Source organism: Hypanus sabinus, chromosome 9, assembly GCF_030144855.1.
Source record: "Hypanus sabinus isolate sHypSab1 chromosome 9, sHypSab1.hap1, whole genome shotgun sequence".
In the NCBI taxonomy this organism is placed as follows: Eukaryota; Metazoa; Chordata; class Chondrichthyes; order Myliobatiformes; family Dasyatidae; genus Hypanus; species Hypanus sabinus.
The window spans coordinates 157,251,939-157,270,638 of NC_082714.1; the positions used below are offsets into that span (position 1 = coordinate 157,251,939).

The window sequence follows — 18,700 nt, forward strand, 5'->3', positions numbered from 1 at the left end:
AGACAAGCCCAACTTTATTGATATTCCATTGTCATTAACTGTATCACCATATAATTCAAGAAACAGACAAAACATTAAATATTCCACTATGACAAAGAAAACACAATTAATGTCTAAATGATTATGCAAACTCACTCCAGGAGAGACCTTTTAAACAGGGCTGATGGAGTTATGTGATCTAATATCAAATGTCACAAAAATATTTCCCAGTATCCGAAGTAAACTGAATGTCAAAATAACTTTATTATCAAAGTACATATTTACCACCAAATACAACTGGATTTTCATTATCCAATTAAATGAAGAAAAATAAAAGAAAAAGGAGTGAAATGACATTCAGTTGTCCAATCACAGAAAACTTCTACATCTATTTTACCTCTGAAATACCTCAATAAGGCAATTTATTGCACAGTGTTGCAGCCTGTACCTCACCAGAGATAATACCCTCCCACCTCTCGCAATAAATTGTGCAAGCAGATTGGCAGAATCCATTCTTGCATCTTTCTCTCTCTCTCTCTCTTTCTCTACCCCTCTTGGGTATAGGCCGACTTCACCTGGGGAACACCTGAGCTCCAGTAAACAACTCACATTTATAAGGTAGAGTTAAATTCGCCTGAGACTATTTGGAGTCGGGGAGACAAAGAACCTCAGCTCCCCACTAAATGTCAACAGGACCATGGACAGCATAATCAGAGACATTACCAGCTCCTCAGTAATCGATTGAACACCACAGTGTATTTGCATTGTCTACAAACCTGACCTGTTATCATTCAGACCACCCACAAAATTCTTGTGTTGGCCAATCAGCACATTCTCCTTTCTCCCACATGCTTTGCTAAAGCAACTAAATGAACTTCCATGCTAATCTGGGAAAGGATGGAGTGGGGAGCAGTTGTCCATCATTCACACCCATCAGGAATTATCAGTGAGGACACCAGACTTTCTAGTTGCAAGTCAATCACAGAAGTAGTTCTGTCCTTCCATTTCCTCTACTCCATGAATTTCACAAAAGCTCAAAATGTCTTCCTTCTTTTGAATGTGATTTACTAAATCCTTTTGTCAAATGTACTACTTGTATATTTCTCATTATCACTTTCATACAATGCTATATTTACACTAAAATAAGCTTGTGAGAAGATGGTGGGCGCAGATGGCTAAAGTTACTTGCAATAAGGAACCAGTGTCTGTATGCACTAGTTTACACTACATGAAAACACGATTCAGGACAAAGGACTGACCTTACCTATAATCTTCACACTTATCCCCTTGGACACTAAGCACCTCAGATTGAGTAATAACTGTGCAGTCTTTGAGAATTTGGCTTCCAATGTTGACTAGTTTCCATTTCCGCAAGGATGAGATGTTTGTGATATCTGAACAAAATTCCCCACGTCATGAGGAGTGAAGAATCGGATGAGCTTGTATTTCAGAGCTGGGAATGAAGCAGGTTATGTAGGGTTTGACAATGAAGGGTAGTACACGGGACGATCTGAATACTTATCTACAGTGTTCCTATTTGAGTCTACAAATGATATCTCATCATTATGTGATTATATTAATTGAGAACTCTCAAACAATAAGCCTAATTTAAACATGAAAACTCTCCATTATTGGTCAGAAATCCATACTGTTCTACAAAGAAACCTGGAAACACTGGTCCATTCTCACCCTGTAATGATTGAACAGTAAGTGGCCAACGAAGTGGCAGCAGAAACTAAGCTTGGCTTGAATTTTAACAGGTTTAAAGTATATAAAAGCCACAAATCATAACTTTTAACCCCACATATATGGGCAAGGTATTTGCATAAAATGTGTTTAGTGCTCTGATTTCTATAGTGCAAATCCAGCTGCCTTTTGACAAGTTAAAAACATCCTGAGTATGTTAAATGACAAGTGATTCCAGTGACCATTATTAAAAAGTGCAATAGCAAAATGTCGCCTCAATTCCCAGTAGGAATATAAGGTGTATCTCCTCCACCCTGACGGTGACCTCAGCTTAGCACAACAAAGTGGGAGGCATTTTAGGTGTTGGAACAAGACTGGGAATCAGAATTAAGAAGTTTTGGCACCAGGAAGTCCTGCCTGTGGTGGACGATGCGGAAGTGTTTGAGGGAGCAGCCCCCCAATTTATGATGGGTCTTAAAAGTAGAGGAGGCCTCATCGGGAGCACCGGATACAATAGACAACCCATCTGATTCACAAGTGAGGTGTTGCCTCACCTGGAAGGACCGTTTAAGGCCCTGAATTGAGGAGGAGGTGTTTGGGCAGGTCCAGCCTTTCGGACGCTTGCAGGGTTAGGTGCCTGGAGGGAAATTAGTGGGAAGGGAGAATGGACAAGGGAATCACAGAGGGTGGGAGCTATCCCTGCAGAAATTTGGTGGGGGGGGGGGTGAACTAAAGATATGTTTATTGTGAATAATGTATTCCACATTCTGCAATGTTCTGCATGGTGACACAAACTACAAGGTTTACAGATTGAGGTTAGGTACCAAATGGAACAGGGAGCAATCAATTAAGAAGATATTGTGTTGAAAAAGAAATCAATTCTTCTCAACTAACTTGCTCCTAAGTCATTTAGATTTCAATTTCTTTGCATGAAGTTTTCTTTTCACCATTGAAGCAAACACTCTGTAAACTGGGAATCAGAAAAGAACCAAGGAAACTAGGAGATTAAACCAACAAGGACGAGAAATAAAACAATTGCATGATGCACAGGAAATTCCCCACCCTTCCTACTTGAAAAGCTACAACATTCTCTTTCTACTTAAACAGCTTTATCGCTCCACGCCTGACGATGTGATTGAACGTCACTCCTGGGCTTATCCTGACACCGCTGCAGAGTCAGTATCATCACTATCCTGCAGATAGATACAAACATGCAATGATTAACCACCATTCTGAAGGGAAAAGAATATCATATCACGTTATTTAAACTTCAAAAGGGCTTAAGAAAAACAATTTCCTTGCACGTCCACACCATGCTGCCACAGTTCCTCCATTTCAATGAAAGCCCCTTCCACCCCCTCAGGTTTCAAACCCCTCCCACCCACCTCCTCCTTGCCATTATTTTTGAGGAAGGAAAGGGGACATTTCCACAGTCTCCTTGCATGACAAACATCAATCTCTGACTAGAGAAGCTCAAACACCTACAGGAGGTAAAAACCGACACTAATATTTCCAGAGTATAACAGCCAAGGAGAGAAAGGATTGAGAACATCTGCAAGAAGCAATGTCTCAGGATGATGAGATCAGTCAGCACCTCATCCCTCTTCCTGTTGTTGCCATTTGGCAGGAGGCACAGGGCAGCAAAAAGCTAATTTGTGGCATCTGTGTGCAGGGTATGTATGCCCATGATAGTCACATGACTTTACAGCACTGAAACAGGCCCTTTGGCCCATCCAGTCCATGCCAAACTATTAATCTGTCTCGTCTGACTGAGCTGTGCCCAGACTGTCACCCTATTTACCCCTCTCATGCATATATCTATCCAAATTTCTCTTAAATGTTGAAACTAAACCCAGATCACCTCTGCTGGCCACTTATTCCACACTCTCATCTCCCTCTGTGTGAAGAAGCTCCCCATCATGAAACCTGAAGCATTTTGCCTTTCTCCCTTAACCCATGGCCTCTTGTTCTAATCTCACACAATCTAGAAAGCCTGCTTGCATCTCCCCTATTGATACCCATCATAATACAAATGTTGTATTATCTAAAGATTTGCAGAAACTATTATAGTAACACTGAGATAACTCCCTCTTCTTACCCATGGCATGGGTAATTCCTTGGTCTTACACCACTCGGCAAAGCATTTCTCTGCAGCGTCCACACACTTCTTGCCGGTCTTCTTGCAGAACACTTGGATCAGCTGCTCTGAAAACCTCTCTGGTAGATTCTGAGATACCTGGGTGGGCACCAGAGTGAGAGCGATTAATACCCACAACCACGAGGAGATATACAAACTTACGAGGTAGCTGGCCACACAGCCGCTCGAGTCCATTGCACTTCCCAGTAAGATCATGACTAATCTGTTGTAACTTCCAATCCAGCATCTTGACTACTCACAGTAACCACCCACCAGTTTATCATGCCTTTGTCTTGAAAATACTCAAGTTCTTTGCTTCCAAGAAAAAAGTTCCAAGGATGCATCATCTCTGAGAGAAAAGGCTTTGCCTCACCTCTTAAAAGAGCAACCATCTATGTTTAAAAACTGAACGCCTAGTTCTACAGTTTCAAAAAGAAAACATCCTTTCCACTTCAATCCTGGCAAGCCCCGTTAGAAACATAGACACATAAAAAACCTACAGCACCATACAAGCCCTTCGGCCCACAGAACATGTCCCAAAAGAGGTCCCAATGATCCAGAAATCTGAATCCCTGCCCTCTGTTCCAATCCCTCCACCTCATTCTATTCCTTTCCTCAGTGTCGCGTGGCACAGGCAGTAATCCCAAGATTACTACCTTTGCAGTCCTGCTTCTCAACTTCCTTCCTAACTCCCTGTAGTCTGTTTTCAAGACCTCTTCCCTTTTCCTACCAATGTCATTGGTACCAATATGTACCACAACCTCTGGCTGTTCTCCCTCCCACTGCAGGACATCTTTGACGTGATCTGAAACATCCCGGACCCTGGCACCTGGGAGGCAACCAACCATCAGAGTTTCTTTCCTGCATCCACAGAATCGCCTGTCTGACCCCCTAACTACAGCGTCACCTATCACTACTGCCTTCCTCTTCCTTTCCCTACCCTTCTGAGCCACAGGGCCGGACTCTATGCCAGAGGCATGGCCACTGTGATTCCCCCCAAGCAGGCTGTCCCCCCAACAGTACTCAAACAGGAGTACTTATTGTCAAGGGGGACAGCCACAGGGGTACTGTCTAGTACCTAACTCCTCCCCTTCCCCCTCCTGACTGTGACCCACTTGTCTGTCTCCCATGGCCCTGGTGTGACCACCTGCCTATAACTCTTTTCTATCACCTCCTTGCTCTCCCTGACCAGACGAAGGTCATCGAGCTGCATCTCCAGTTCCCTAAAGTGGTCCCTTAGGAGCTGCAGCTCAATACACCGGGTGCAGGTATGGCCATCCGGGAGGCTGGGAGACTCCAGGACTTCCCATATCTGACACCGAGCGCGGAAAACCGGCCTCACACACGTACTACTTCCTTTCTGCAATTAACACAGGTGGACCTATCTCGCATCATCCCGTTATCACCTAAGCCAGTTGAGCTAAAGCCCTATCACTCTGCCACCTCTCACTCTGCTACCCGCTGGATATGGCGGTCTTCTTTTTAGACTTTTCCCGCTCTACTGGCTGACGTCACGCGCCTGTGCAGTCTTGCCTCTCTTTTACTCCAAGTAGTAAAACTACTTTCGCTCTGGAAATCCTTAGCCATTCACCCGCAGCCTTCTTGCTCCGAATAACCCTGTTGTACTGTATGTTTCAAACGACTCTCCTCTCACATTTATAAAGTCCGGGAAATGCATGTTCAGCCTGTCCAGACTATCCTGTTATGACAACCAGACCACAATGAGCTTCCTAGAGCAACGGAGCAAGGTTCAGATTGCAGACACACCAAGTTCAGACTGAATCCCAGTGAGATGGCCAATATCTCCAGAGACGATGATGGCTGGGAAGCAAACTGAAAACAGTGGAAAGCCCACAGCGAGAGCCCCAGTCACAACCCCAACAGTGGCCGGTGCAAGGCTGGAAGGAAACGAGTTCACACGCTGCTTCAGCAGCCAGACGTGTTTATATCTCCGATGCTCGGGAGGTTACCTGCTCTCTGCTGATTTTGAAGGCCTTGTCAGGGTTATTCTTGCGGTAGAATCGAACATTATTAATGGGGTTTTTCTCTTGCATCCCGTAGTTCATTGAAATAACCTAGTGTGAGAAATTTTAGTTATATTTATTCATGGTAAAATACAAATTACTCTCTCATAAATAGCCACAAAATAAAGCAAACTGTATTTTTTATCACATTGGTCACAAGCCCATCAATTATGACAGTTACTCTATTGATAGAAGTGCAGCCTCTTAGTTCCATAGTGCAGGCTCAATCCCAAACTCCTGCACAGAGATTATACAATTTCCCTGTGAACATGCAAATTTCCCTGAGGTGCACCAGTTTCTCCCACATCCCAATGACAAGCGGGTTAAATGTCTGTGGTAAATTACACCTACAGAGCGGGTAAGTGATAGGATCTGGGGGGGATTTGATGGAAATGAGGGATGATTCAAATGAGATGTGTGCATGGGTGTTTGGTGATTGCCACAGAGTCAGTGACCTGGCTTTAATCCTGATCTCAGGTACTGTCTATGTGGAGTTTGCATGCTCTCCCATAACCAAGGGGAATTCCTTGGGGTTTCAGATTTTCTCCCAAATCCCAAATTGTGCACATTTGTAAATTAATTGACCACTGTAATTAACCCTTGGTGTGCAGGTGAGTGCTGGAATCTGTACTGAGTTAATAGGAACATGTGGAGAATAAAATAGATGAGGGTAGGATTAGGTAAATGGGTACCTGATGACTGATCAAACGGCTTGGTTCCATAATGGCACAATCTGCCAGATGTATAGAGAACTCTCCTCTCCATCATTAATGAGCCAGTACTCACATTTACAATGAAATCTTTTGCCTCGACTTCAACACCCACTTGTTCTGAGAGAACAGCTTCAACCAATTTAGTCTTCAGCTCAGCAATCTCCTCCTGATGGAGAGAGAACATTTCAAGTGAGTCTGGTTAAATTTGTAAATGTACAAATAAAATCCAAACTACAATAAAACATCGACTGCAGTCTGTGACAGTCAACACCTACAGGGATTGTAATGTTACAAATGACCGTCCAGGGAGAGGAAACTTTTGAGAGCATATGCCCAAATTTTCTCGAATGCCATTATAATTTTGAGCAGAGATTATCAATGATTGATGAATTAGTAACAGTAATTATGGACCTTGTTCCGTAAGGAAATATAATGCTTATTTATGTGCATTCATTGTGTAACACCCTGGTTAAGATTTTTACGATGCTCTAGATATTTCATTTTAGCAGTTCTCTTCTTCTTGTTCTTCTTCTTCGGCTGTCCATCGATTTCGATGCTGACTGAGGCCTGAGCAAGGTTGTATGGAAGACCGGCAGTTGCCCATGCACAAGTCTCTCCTCTCCACACCACTGATGTTGTCGAAGGGAAGGACATTAAGGCGATACAGCTTGGCACCGGTGTCATCGCAGAGCAACGTGTGGTTAAGTGCCTTGATCAAGGACACAACACGTTGTCTGAGCTGAGGCTTGAGCCAGTGACCTTCAGATCACTAAACCAACACCTTAGCCACTTGGCCATGCGCCAACACAACAGTTCTCTAAAACCAGTCTGTTCTGCTTTTGGCATCCTTGGGCTTGAGCTAAAGTTAAGAGGCTATATTATTCAAGTTAGGAATGTTGTGTCAACCAATCAGGATGGTGGAATTGGGAGAAGGTTCTAGAGAACACTGCCTGATAGGTTTTTGTGATGGACACTGTGGTGCAGGTTGAGGTACTTTCTGAGGGGAGCTGGGAGAGGACAAGAGGGAAGATGGCTGAGGACGTTGTCCCTGTTGCACAAGGTGCTTTGTTACGATGAAAGCTTCAAGGAGGAAGGACCAATACCCCCCGGGGGAGCCCGTTTGTATGAGATAGATTTGGAGTGACATTTGGAAGACGGTGTGTGCTTTCATGCAGACTGTGGTCCAGCACGTGAGTTAAAGACAACTTCAAGATGAACTCCAATGGATGTGCACTTTTGGACTGGGTTAACTGTAGTCGGCCCTTTTTATCTTTTTTTCTTTTCTTTTCTCTACTAACTGTTTGATAAAGCTGACGTTTGTAAATATTGTAATTGTATGGAGTGCATGATCTGTTATTTCTTGTCGACAGATAATTGCATGGGGGCAGTATCTGCACAGTATTCACACAGATCGAGGTTCCGGTGGTTCAGACATCCCAACTTCCCAGTTTTGGTGGGGCCCAAGGAATACCAAACTAGATATACGGAGTTTGAGACAGGTGGTTTTCTCATTGGTGAGTCCACTGGCTGTCAGTGAGGGGCTAATGATACTTGTTAAAAAGGGGTTTCAATTGTTTTACTATTAATAAACATGTAACAGAGAGAGATTGGAAAAAATGAAGCATTTCAGAAAATCTGTTCAAAAATTATTGTAGAAGCAATGTATCAGTTCTCTCTCTGCTTTGCACTTCTGTGCTCTGGGGTTTATTATGTTTATGATGGTAACGGCTACATGAGTGGGGGTGTGGTAAATCGACAGGAATAAATTACGCATTCTTGTTTATTTCATTGCAATTTAGAGCTTGGGACTGGTGGAGCTCATATTGTTTGCTGACTGCTGAGGTAACACTCAATAATGCTTAGTTGCTTGTTTGCCAATTGCTAATAAAGGATCAAATGAAAGGTTCGACTTTTAGACCATAAGACAAAGGAGCAGAAGTCGGCCGTTCGGCCCATCGAGTCTGCTCCATCATTTCATCATGAGCTGATCCAATCTTCCCTTTAGTCCCATTCCCCCGCTTTCTCACCATAACTTTTAATGCCCTGACTACTCAGACTTGACTTACCCTGACTTTTGGAGCAATCATTGGAGCTGTGGACACGTCACCCAAGTATAACAGTCCATATGGTCGCAGGTAAAAGGCAAATGTTCTGTTTTGATTTTGGATTAGCCTTGCTACGACTTTCCTGTCAGTAAAATTTTTCTGTAGTTACACCAAATGAACATCAGCTTTTGGATATGCTGGGAAATTAGAAGCACCACAACTTGGAGCAGCTTATTGATTCATGTTGTGTATTTTGGACATCTCACTATAAAAAAACACCTTAAACCTGTGTCCTCTTGTGGCAACCATTTCAGCCCTGGGGAAAAGCCTCTGACTATCCACATGAGCAATGCCTCTCATCATCTTTTTCTCTTTTATATCTTTTTAGTAATTTTAAGAAAAACATAGATGAAATATGAATACAAAGCGATTGAGAATACATAATTAATAGTTTAAATAGACAATCAGATATATAATAATCAATATATAAGGCCTCCCAAACTCATAGTATTAATGTAAAAGAGACAAAAAAAGGAAAAAAAAAACAAAAAAAAGAAAAAAAAACTAACCAACATGGGCCAATATATAAGGTTAAATAAATATATTAGTGCCAATAACTCCGAAACTCCATCCAAATAATTAAGGATAATAAAAGTAAGGTTTAGGAAAAGACAGTTTAACTCATATGAAAATGTTGAATAAATGGTCTCCAAGTTTCTTCAAATTTAACTGAAGAATCAAAAACCACGCTTCTAATTTTTTCTAAACTCAAACAAGAGATAGTTTGAGAAAACCACTGAAATACAGTTGGAGGATTAATTTCTTTCCAATTCAATAAAATAGATCTTCTAGCCATTAATGTAACAAATGCAATCATTCATTGAGATGAAGCGGATAAACGGTTATTATCCATCATTGGTAAACCAAAAATTGCAGTAAAAGGATGCGGTTGAAAATTGATATTTAAAACTCTTGAAATAATACTGAAAATATCTTTCCAATAATTTTGTAAATAAGGACAAGACCAGAACATATGAGTCAATGAAGCAACATCAGAATGACATCTGTCGCAGGTTGAATTAACATGAGAATAAAATCGAGCCAGTTTATCCTTAGACATATGAGCTCTATGTCCAACCTTAAATTGTATTAGGGCATGTTTAGCACAAATAGAGGACGAATTTACCAATAATAAAATTTTTTCCCATTGCTCAGTCTATATAGGACAATGCAACTCTTCTTGCCATTCCTTCTTAATTTTTTCTGATACATCTGGCTGTAAATTCATGATCATCTTATAAATGACGGCTACTAAACCCTTTTGATAAGGATTAAGGGCTAAAATTCTTTCTGTAATGTCCAATGGACATTCTTTCGAAAAAGACTGTAACTCATTATACAAAAAATTTCTAACTAGCAAATATCTAAAAAAATGGGTTTTAGGTAAATTATATTTATTAGATAGCTGTTCAAAGGACATAATGTTATCATCCAGAAACAGATCACGAAAACATGTTATACCTTTTGTTTTCTATAAAAGAAAAGCTTGATCCATAGATGAAGGCCAAAAAAATAGTTAGATATTATAGGACATGATAAAATAAATTTATTCAAACCAAAAAATTTACGAAATTGAAACCAAATTCGTAATGTATATCTGACTATGGGATTAGTTATCTGTTTATTCAATTTGAATAAAGAAAAAGGAGGTGAAGATCCTAAGATTGAAATCAGTGAAGAATCTTGCACAGATTTACATTCCAAATTTACCCATTGTGGGCAAGCAGCTATAGTCAATTCTTGTGTCCAGAATATTAAATACCATATATTAACTGCCCAATAGTAAAATCTTAAGTTTGGTAAAGCCAAGCCGCCCTCCTTCTTAGGCCTCTGTAAATATTTTTTGCACAATCTAGGATTTTTGTTTTGCCACAAGTACAAAGATATTTTGGAATCAATAGTATCAAAGAAAGATTTTAGAATAAAAATTGGTAATGCTTGAAATAAATATAAAAATTTAGGTAGTATCATCATCTTAATAGCATTAACTCTGCCAACCAATGACAAAGATAGTGGAGACCACCTAATAGCAAGTTGTTTAATTTGATCAATTAAAGGTAAAAAATTAACCTTAAATAAATCTTTATGTTTTTTAGTAATTTTAATACCTAAGTAAATAAAATAATCTGTAACAATTTTATATGGTAAATGTTTATAAATTGGAACTTGCATTTTAATGGAAATAGTTCACTCTTGTTAAAATTCAATTTATAACCAGAAAAGTTACTAAATTGAGCAAGCAAAGACGAAATAGCAGGAATAGATCTTTCAGGGTCAGATATATATAATAACAAATCATCAGCATATAATGATACTTCATACGTCCTCTCCCCACGGGTAATACCCAGAATATTGGGTGATTCATGAATAGCTGTAGCCAAAGGTTCTAAAGCAATGTCAAATAGTAAAGGACTTAAAGGGCAACCTTGCCTTGTACCACGAAATAACTGAAAAAAAGGGATTCTTTGATTATTGGTAAAAACTGAAGCTAAGGGTTTATGGTATATTAATTTAATCCATGATATAAATTTTGAACTAAAATTAAATTGTTGCATTGTATTAAATAAATATGGCCATTCAACTCTATCAAATGCTTTTTCAGCATCTAAAGAAATGACACATTCTGGTATTTTAGATGAAGAAGTATAAATAATATTAATTAATTTTCTAATGTTGAAAGATGAATAGCGATTTTTAATAAATCCAGTCTGATCTTCAGAAATAATTCGAGGTAATATATTTTCTAATCTAATAGTCAAAATTTTACTAAAAATCTTAAAATCCGTATTCAACAAGGATATAGGCTGATAGGATGCACATTCAGTAGGGTCTTTATCTTTTTTAAGAATTAAAGAAATAGAAGCTTCATAAAAAGATTGTGGTAATTTGCCTATACTTAATGCATCTTTAAAAATTTTACAAAGCCAAGGAGAAAGTATAGAAGAAAAAGATTTTAAAAATTCTGCGGAAAAACCATCTGGACCAGAAGCTTTACCAGAATTCATTGAAAAAATAGCCTTTTCTATTTCAGACTCCATAATAGGTGTATCTAAAAATACGTTATCCTCAACAGTTACTTTTGGAATATTCAATTTCCTTAAAAATTCATTTATTATAGAAAAGTCCTTAGTGAATTCTGATTGATATAAGGAATTATAAAAATCTTGAAAGGCTTTATTTATCTCTTAGTGGTCGGTCGTCAGAGTATCATCTTGTTTACGAATCCTAGTAATCTGTCGTTTATCTGAAACAATTTTCAATTGGTTAGCCAATAATTTACCAGACTTATCTCCATATATATATATAGAATTGGGTTTTTGATTTAATTAACTGACTTTCAATCGAAGAGGATAATAATAAACTATGCTCCATTTGAAGTTCCACTCTTTCTTTATAAAGTTCTTTACTAGGGGTCATTGAATAAATCTTATCAATTGCTTTGATTTTATCAACTAATGTTAATATTTTAGAATTAGTTTGTTTCCTAACTCCAGCAGAGTATGAAATAATCTGTCCACGAATATATGCTTTAAAAGTATCCCATAAAATTCCACTAGAGATCTCTGCTGTAGAATTTGTTGAGCAAAACAAATCAATTTGTTGTTTAATAAAGTTAACAAAGTCTAAATCCTGCAATAAAATAGGATTAAACCTCCAAAATTTAGCATTGATATATGAATCTGTTATTTTAATAGTTAACTTCAGAGGTGCATGATCAGATATGGTAATAGAGTCATATTTACAATCAGTAACATCTATAAGTAAATGGTGATCAATGAAAAAGTAATCAATTCTTGAGTAATTATGATAAACATGGGAAAAGTATGAGAACTCTTTGTCATTAGGGTGTAGAAAACGCCAAATTTCACAAACAGCTGAATCAATCATAAAAGAGTTAATAAGAGAAGCTGATTTATTCGGAAGAATTTGGGTGGGCTTGGATCCATCCATCAAAGGGTTTAAACAACAGTTAAAATCCCCACCCATTATCAATCTATATTGATTCAGATTAGGAAAGGATGTAAATAAGCATTTAAAAAATTCAGGACAATCAGTATTTGGAGCATAAACATTAACTAAAACAACTTTTTGATTAAAAAGTAGACCAGTAATAAGCAAAAATCTACCTTGTGAATCTGAAATTGTTTCATGATGTATAAAAGAAGTTGATGAGTCTATAAAAATGGAAACACCTCTTTGGCTTGCGAATTTGAGTGATACTGTTGGTCCTTCCAAAACCTAAAAAAGCGTTGACTATCCACCTTCCTTACATGAGTCTCTTGCACAAAAATAACATTGGCATTCATTCTATGGAATACTTTGAATATTTTTTTCTGTTTGATCAGATGATTTAAACCATTAGTATTCCAAGAAACAAAATTAATAATCCTATCCATATTGACAATATGTATTACAGTTAACACATAAGTTTAAAAAAAAAGTGAACTCATGAACCCGGAAGAAGGAAGTGAGTTCAAGGAGAAACCGGAAGTCACGGCACTGCAACCATTTTTGTAGTTTCATATAAGCCCATGAAATAAAACTAAGCAAAAAGAGAAAAAAGAAAAAGAAAAATTCCCCTCCCTCCACCCTCGAAACCCCAGGAAAAAAGCCAAAAAGAGGCAAGCAGGCAATCTAATACTAAAATTACCCCTGTGTCTCAAGACGGCAACTCAGACAAAAACAAAATTGAAAAAAAAATACAAACAACCCATATTATAAGAAAGGGTTAGTATAACAAAAGCTAAAATATAAAATTAGTATTATATGTATATATATAAAACAAAAGGGTTAAAAAAATTGAATTGATAAAACCCATAAATGAATAATACTAAATTGGTATTTTAAATGAGAGTTTAAAACTTTCAAACACATCAAAACGGATATGACGTTCCAAGCACTAAAGTCTGTCGGGAAGAAGAAACGCCATTTTATTTTATTTTTTTAAATCTTAATATTTAAATGTTAAAAATATAAAAAAGCGTATACAAACTTAAAAAAACCCTAATAAGTTATTTTTAAAGCTAATAGATTAATAATATCAAAAAATAATAAAGTCAGAATAAGCCAAAAAAAAAGAACTTTTACCGTATATAAAAAATACATGTAAGCCATACCCAAAAAAAAACATCATTCTGTAAAAGATCCAAATCGATAGACTAATTATTACATTAGTCAACCCGATAAAGTGTCATTGTTCCAAAAAGCTTTGAGCATCCGCTGGAGATTTAAACAGCCGAAAAGTTCCGTCTTCAAAAGTAACTCTCAAGTGTGCTGGAAATAACAGCGCTTGCTTGTAGCCTTTCTGGTGAATTTTCGACATAACTGTTCTAAAAGCCATTCTTGCCATTAAAACTTCAGGGCTATAATCTTCCAAAATACGAAACTTAAATTCTTGAAAGCTAATCATACCCTTTTTCCGGGCTGCCCGAATCAGACGCTCTTTGGTATGAGTGTAATGGATCTGGAGAATTACATGTCGTGGTTTCAAATTTGAATCAGAACGAAAGCGAGAGACACGGTGTGCACGGTCGATTATTGGAAGAGAGTCCAGTACTTCTGAACCAAAGACATCCATTAGAAATTTAGAAAAGAAAACGGTAAGATCACCGCTCTCAAATTTTTCCGGAATCCCAATTAACCGAAGATTTTGTCTTCGAGAGCGATTTTCAAGATCAGTAATTTTAGATTTATAACGATCCATCTGTTGAGAAGTCGAAGTTTGCTCTTGTTGCAAAGTTTCAATTATACGATCTTTCTTGCGAGCGGCTTCTTCAAGAGCCAAAATACTTGCTTGTTGTTTTTGTAATTCCAGTGTAAGTGTTTGAAGTTTTTCTTCGAATGATTTTAAACGCTCATCAAACGCAGTGAGCTTTACGGTTATTTTTCTCTCCGGTCCTTCAAATTTATCTTCTATAAGCTTCGCAATTGTTTCTAAAGTTATCGGTTCTTTCGTCTGTTTTGATTCTTTTGCTTTAGACATTTCAGCGAGTTGAAAATAGTTCAAATAGTTAAAAAGAAAAGTTCTGTATGTTTAGACCCCTTCAGAATAAATATAAAAAGATCATTTAAGGGGTGTTTGTAGGTTAAAAAGACGTAAAAGGTTTGGAGCAAAGCCAAACAGCAGTTTACTCCATAAGCGCCATCTTGAGACCTACCTCTCATCATCTTATACACCTCTATCAGGTCACCCCTCATCCTCTGTCACTCCAAGGAGAAAAGGCCGAGTTCACTCAACCTGTGGCATAAGGCATGCTCCCCAATCCAGGCAACATCCTTGTAAAACTCCCCTGCACCCTTTCTATCCTTCCTGTAGTGAGGCGACCAGAACTGAGCACAGTACTCCAAGTGGGGTCTGACCAGGGTCCTATACAGCTGCAACATTACCTCTTGGCTCCTAAATTCAATTCCATGATTAATGGAAGCCAATACACCATAGTCAACCTGCGCATCTGCTTTGAGTGTCCTATGGACTCGGACCTCATGATCCTTCTGATCTTTCACACTTCCAAGGGTCTTAATACTATATTCTGCCATCATATTTGACCTGCCAAAGTGAACCACCTCACACTTATCTGGGTTGACCTCCATCTGCCACTTCTCAGCCCAGTTTTGCATCTTCTCAATGTCTCGCTGTAACCTCTGACAGGCCTCCACACTATCCACAACACCTCCAACGTTTATGTTATCAGCAAACTTACTAACCCATCCCTCCAGTTCCTTATCCAGGTCACTTATAAAAATCACAAAGAGTAAGGGTCCCAGAACAGATCCCTGAGGCACCCCACTGGTCACCGACCACCATGTAGAATATGATCCATTTACAACCATTCTTTGCCTTCTGTGGGCAAGCCAGTTCTGGATCCACAAAGCAATGTTCCCTTGGATCCCATGCCTCCTGACTTTCTCAATAAGCCTTGCATGGGGTACCTTATCAAATGCCTTGCTGAAATCCATATACACTACATCTACTGCTCTTCCTTCATCAATGTGTTTAGTCACATCCTCAAAAAATTCAATCAGGCTCGTAAGGCACTACCTGCCATTGACAAAGCCATGCTGACTATTCCTACTCATATTATACCTCTCTAAATGTTCATAAATCCTGCCTCTCAGGACCTTCTCCATCAACATACCAACCACTGAAGTAAGATTTACTGGTCTATAATTTCCTGGGCTATCTCTACTCCCTTTCTTGAATAAAGGAACAACATCCGCAACCCTCCAATCCTCTGGAACCTCTCCTGTCCCCATTGATGATTCAAAGATCATCGTCAGAGGCTCAGCAATCTGCTCCCTCGTCTCCAACAACAGCCTGGGGTACATCTGATCTGATCCCGGTGACTTATCCAACTTGATGCTTTCCAAAAGCTCCAGCACATCCTCTTTCTTAATATCTACATGCTCAAGCTTTTCAGTCTGCCGCAAGTCATCCCTACAATCACCAAGATCCTTTTCCATAGTGAATACTGAAATAAAGTATTCTTTAAGTACCTTTGCTATCTCCTCCGATTCCATACACACTTTCCCACTGTCACACGTGATAGGTACTATTCTTTCATGTCTTATCCTCTTGCTCTTCACATACTTGTAGAATACCTTGAGGTTTTCCTTAATACTGCTCGCCAAGGCCTTCTCATGGCCCCTTCTGGCTCTCTTAATTTCCTTTTTAAGCTCCTTCCTGTTAGCCTTATAATTTTCTAGATCTCTAACATTACCTAGATCTCTGAAACTTTTATAAGCTTTTCTTTTCTTCTTGACTCGATTTATTACAGCCTTTGTACACCACAGTTCCTGTACCCTACCATAACTTCACTGTCTCATTGGAACATACCTATGCAGAACTCCACACAAATATCCTCTGAACATTTGCCACATTTCTTCTGTACTTTTCCCTGAGAACATCTGTTTCCAATTTAAGCTTCCAATTTCCTGCCTGATAGCCTCATAATTCCCCTTGCTCCAATTAAACATTTTTCTAACTTGTCTATTCCTATCTCTCTCTAATACTATTGTAAAGGAGATAGAATTATGATCATTATCTCCAAAATGCTCTCCCAAATTCTGAGAGATCTGACACGTGACGAGGTTCATTTCCCAATACCAAATCAAGTAGTCTCTCCTCTTGTAGGCTTATCTGCATATTATGTCAAGAAACCTTCCTGAACACACCTAACAAACTCCACCTCATCTAAACCCCTTGCTCTAGGGAGATGTCAATCAATATTTCAGAAATTAAAATCTCCCATCATGACAACTCTGTTATTATATGTCCAAGATCTGTACAGTTAATAAAGATGTTGCAGTGCAATTCAATAATCTATCACTGCTTAAAACCAATGGAAACAAAGCTGATTGTAGCTGTACTTCTCACTGGATTCGTGTTGGAAACGTGGCTGCAGGTCAGGAATACAAATGCGTTTAAGAAAATGGAGCTTTAGACTCACAATATCAACTATCCTGCTGGCAAACATATAGTCTCCAGTAAATAAAAGCAAAGATCTCAGAGCTAGGGTGAGGAGAGGATTATAATATAAAAGCAAGAATGCAATGTTAAGGCTGTTACTGTTAATGTTAAAGTGCTGGTGAGGCCTCATTTGGAGTTCTGCGAGCGTTCTTGAGCCCCTTATCGCAGAAAGGATCTGCTGTCGTTGGAGACATTTCAATGGAGGTTCACAAAAATGATTCCAGGATCGAAAGGCTCATCATATGAGGAGCATTTCATGACTCTGGGCCAAAAATCACTGGAATTCAGAAGAATGATGGGAGATCTCAGAGAAACCTAAAAAATATTAAAAAGGTCTGCACAGAATAGGCTTGGAGAGGATGTTTCATCAGTTGTGGGAGTCTAAGACGAGAATAGAGGTACGTCCATTGAGAACAGAGATAAGGAGGTATTTCTTTAGCCAGAGTGTGGTAAATATGTGGAACTTATTGCCACATGCAGCTGTGAAGGCCAAGTCATTGGGGTATACTTGGGGCAGATGAGTCAGTGCCTGAAGGGATATGGGAGAAGGCAGGAAATTGAGAGAAATGCATCAGCCACGACAACATGGCAGAGCAGGCTTGAATCAAGAGTGTTGGAGTGGTACAGGAACATGATGCTGAGGTAGAACAGCCATAATGCTGAATAGCAGAGAACTTCAAAGGGCTAAAAGGATTACTATTACACTGGACTCTTCCAATCTCAGCTCATTTCAAGGGAAGGTTCACTGCCTTCTGGTTGTTGGAGTAATATAGAGAGTTGAGGCAGAGAATACCAGCCCGAGTAATAATTACCTGTTCAATAGTTTTCCGTTGTTCAGCCTGTGTCTGCCCAATACATCTGTACAGGTTGCGGTTTATGATGTTGTTCAGGATTGTCCGTGCCTCTTCCAGCTCAGTTTGAGAGGAATTCAGAATCTGTTCAAAGATACTGTCTGTAAAAACAAAATACAATATCAAAGAAAAACATTATAACAACATGTAATTGCATTGATCTAACAAACTTTTGTTTCTGGTTGACTTAAAGTGAATTAGGAAGATAAATGTGTGATTCGTACCTATTAGCAATAGAGTTCGACAGTTATAGAGCAATGCAGCACAGACCCAGGCCTACCTTGTACATGCCAAACTGTTATTCTGTCGAGTCACTTTGGCCCGTACCTGTACCATAGTCTTGTAAGGAAAATGTTCAAGGTGATTCCTACTTGGTATACACTAAAATAAAAAGGAAGTCTAAAAGACAAAATGGTGCTAATTTGCAGCGGGATTATTTAGGAGAGTACAAGAGACCCAGTCCACAGCAAAGTTTGAGAAAATTAAGGGAGTACACATGTACAGCCATAACAGTGGAAGATGGTGAAAACATGACTTTCACTAGAAACTGAATTCATGGTGCATGTATCAAGCACATGGAACAGTGCCAGTGTAAGGGGCTTTTACGGGTATAAAAGGGGCACCTGCTTGGTGCAAGAGCTGAGTGTTTTGTCTAAGGCTAGACCACGGCTGGTGGTTAGCATTGTGACAGGGAACAGTACATTGAGAGAATCAGAGTATGTCGAGTCAGAATTAGAC

At 39.0% G+C, this 18,700-nt stretch overlaps 1 protein-coding gene across 1 annotated transcript in view; it reads right to left on the minus strand.

Moving 5' to 3' along the window:
- LOC132400128 (deoxynucleoside triphosphate triphosphohydrolase SAMHD1-like) overlaps window positions 1–18,700 on the minus strand; it is an 83,779-nt gene continuing 65,079 nt past the window's right edge. Inside the window, 5 exon segments of the mRNA XM_059981203.1 lie at window positions 1–2,858; window positions 3,764–3,901; window positions 5,773–5,877; window positions 6,613–6,705; window positions 17,924–18,063. Coding sequence (XP_059837186.1) covers window positions 2,820–2,858; window positions 3,764–3,901; window positions 5,773–5,877; window positions 6,613–6,705; window positions 17,924–18,063 — 515 coding nt within the window. The 3' untranslated portion in view covers window positions 1–2,819.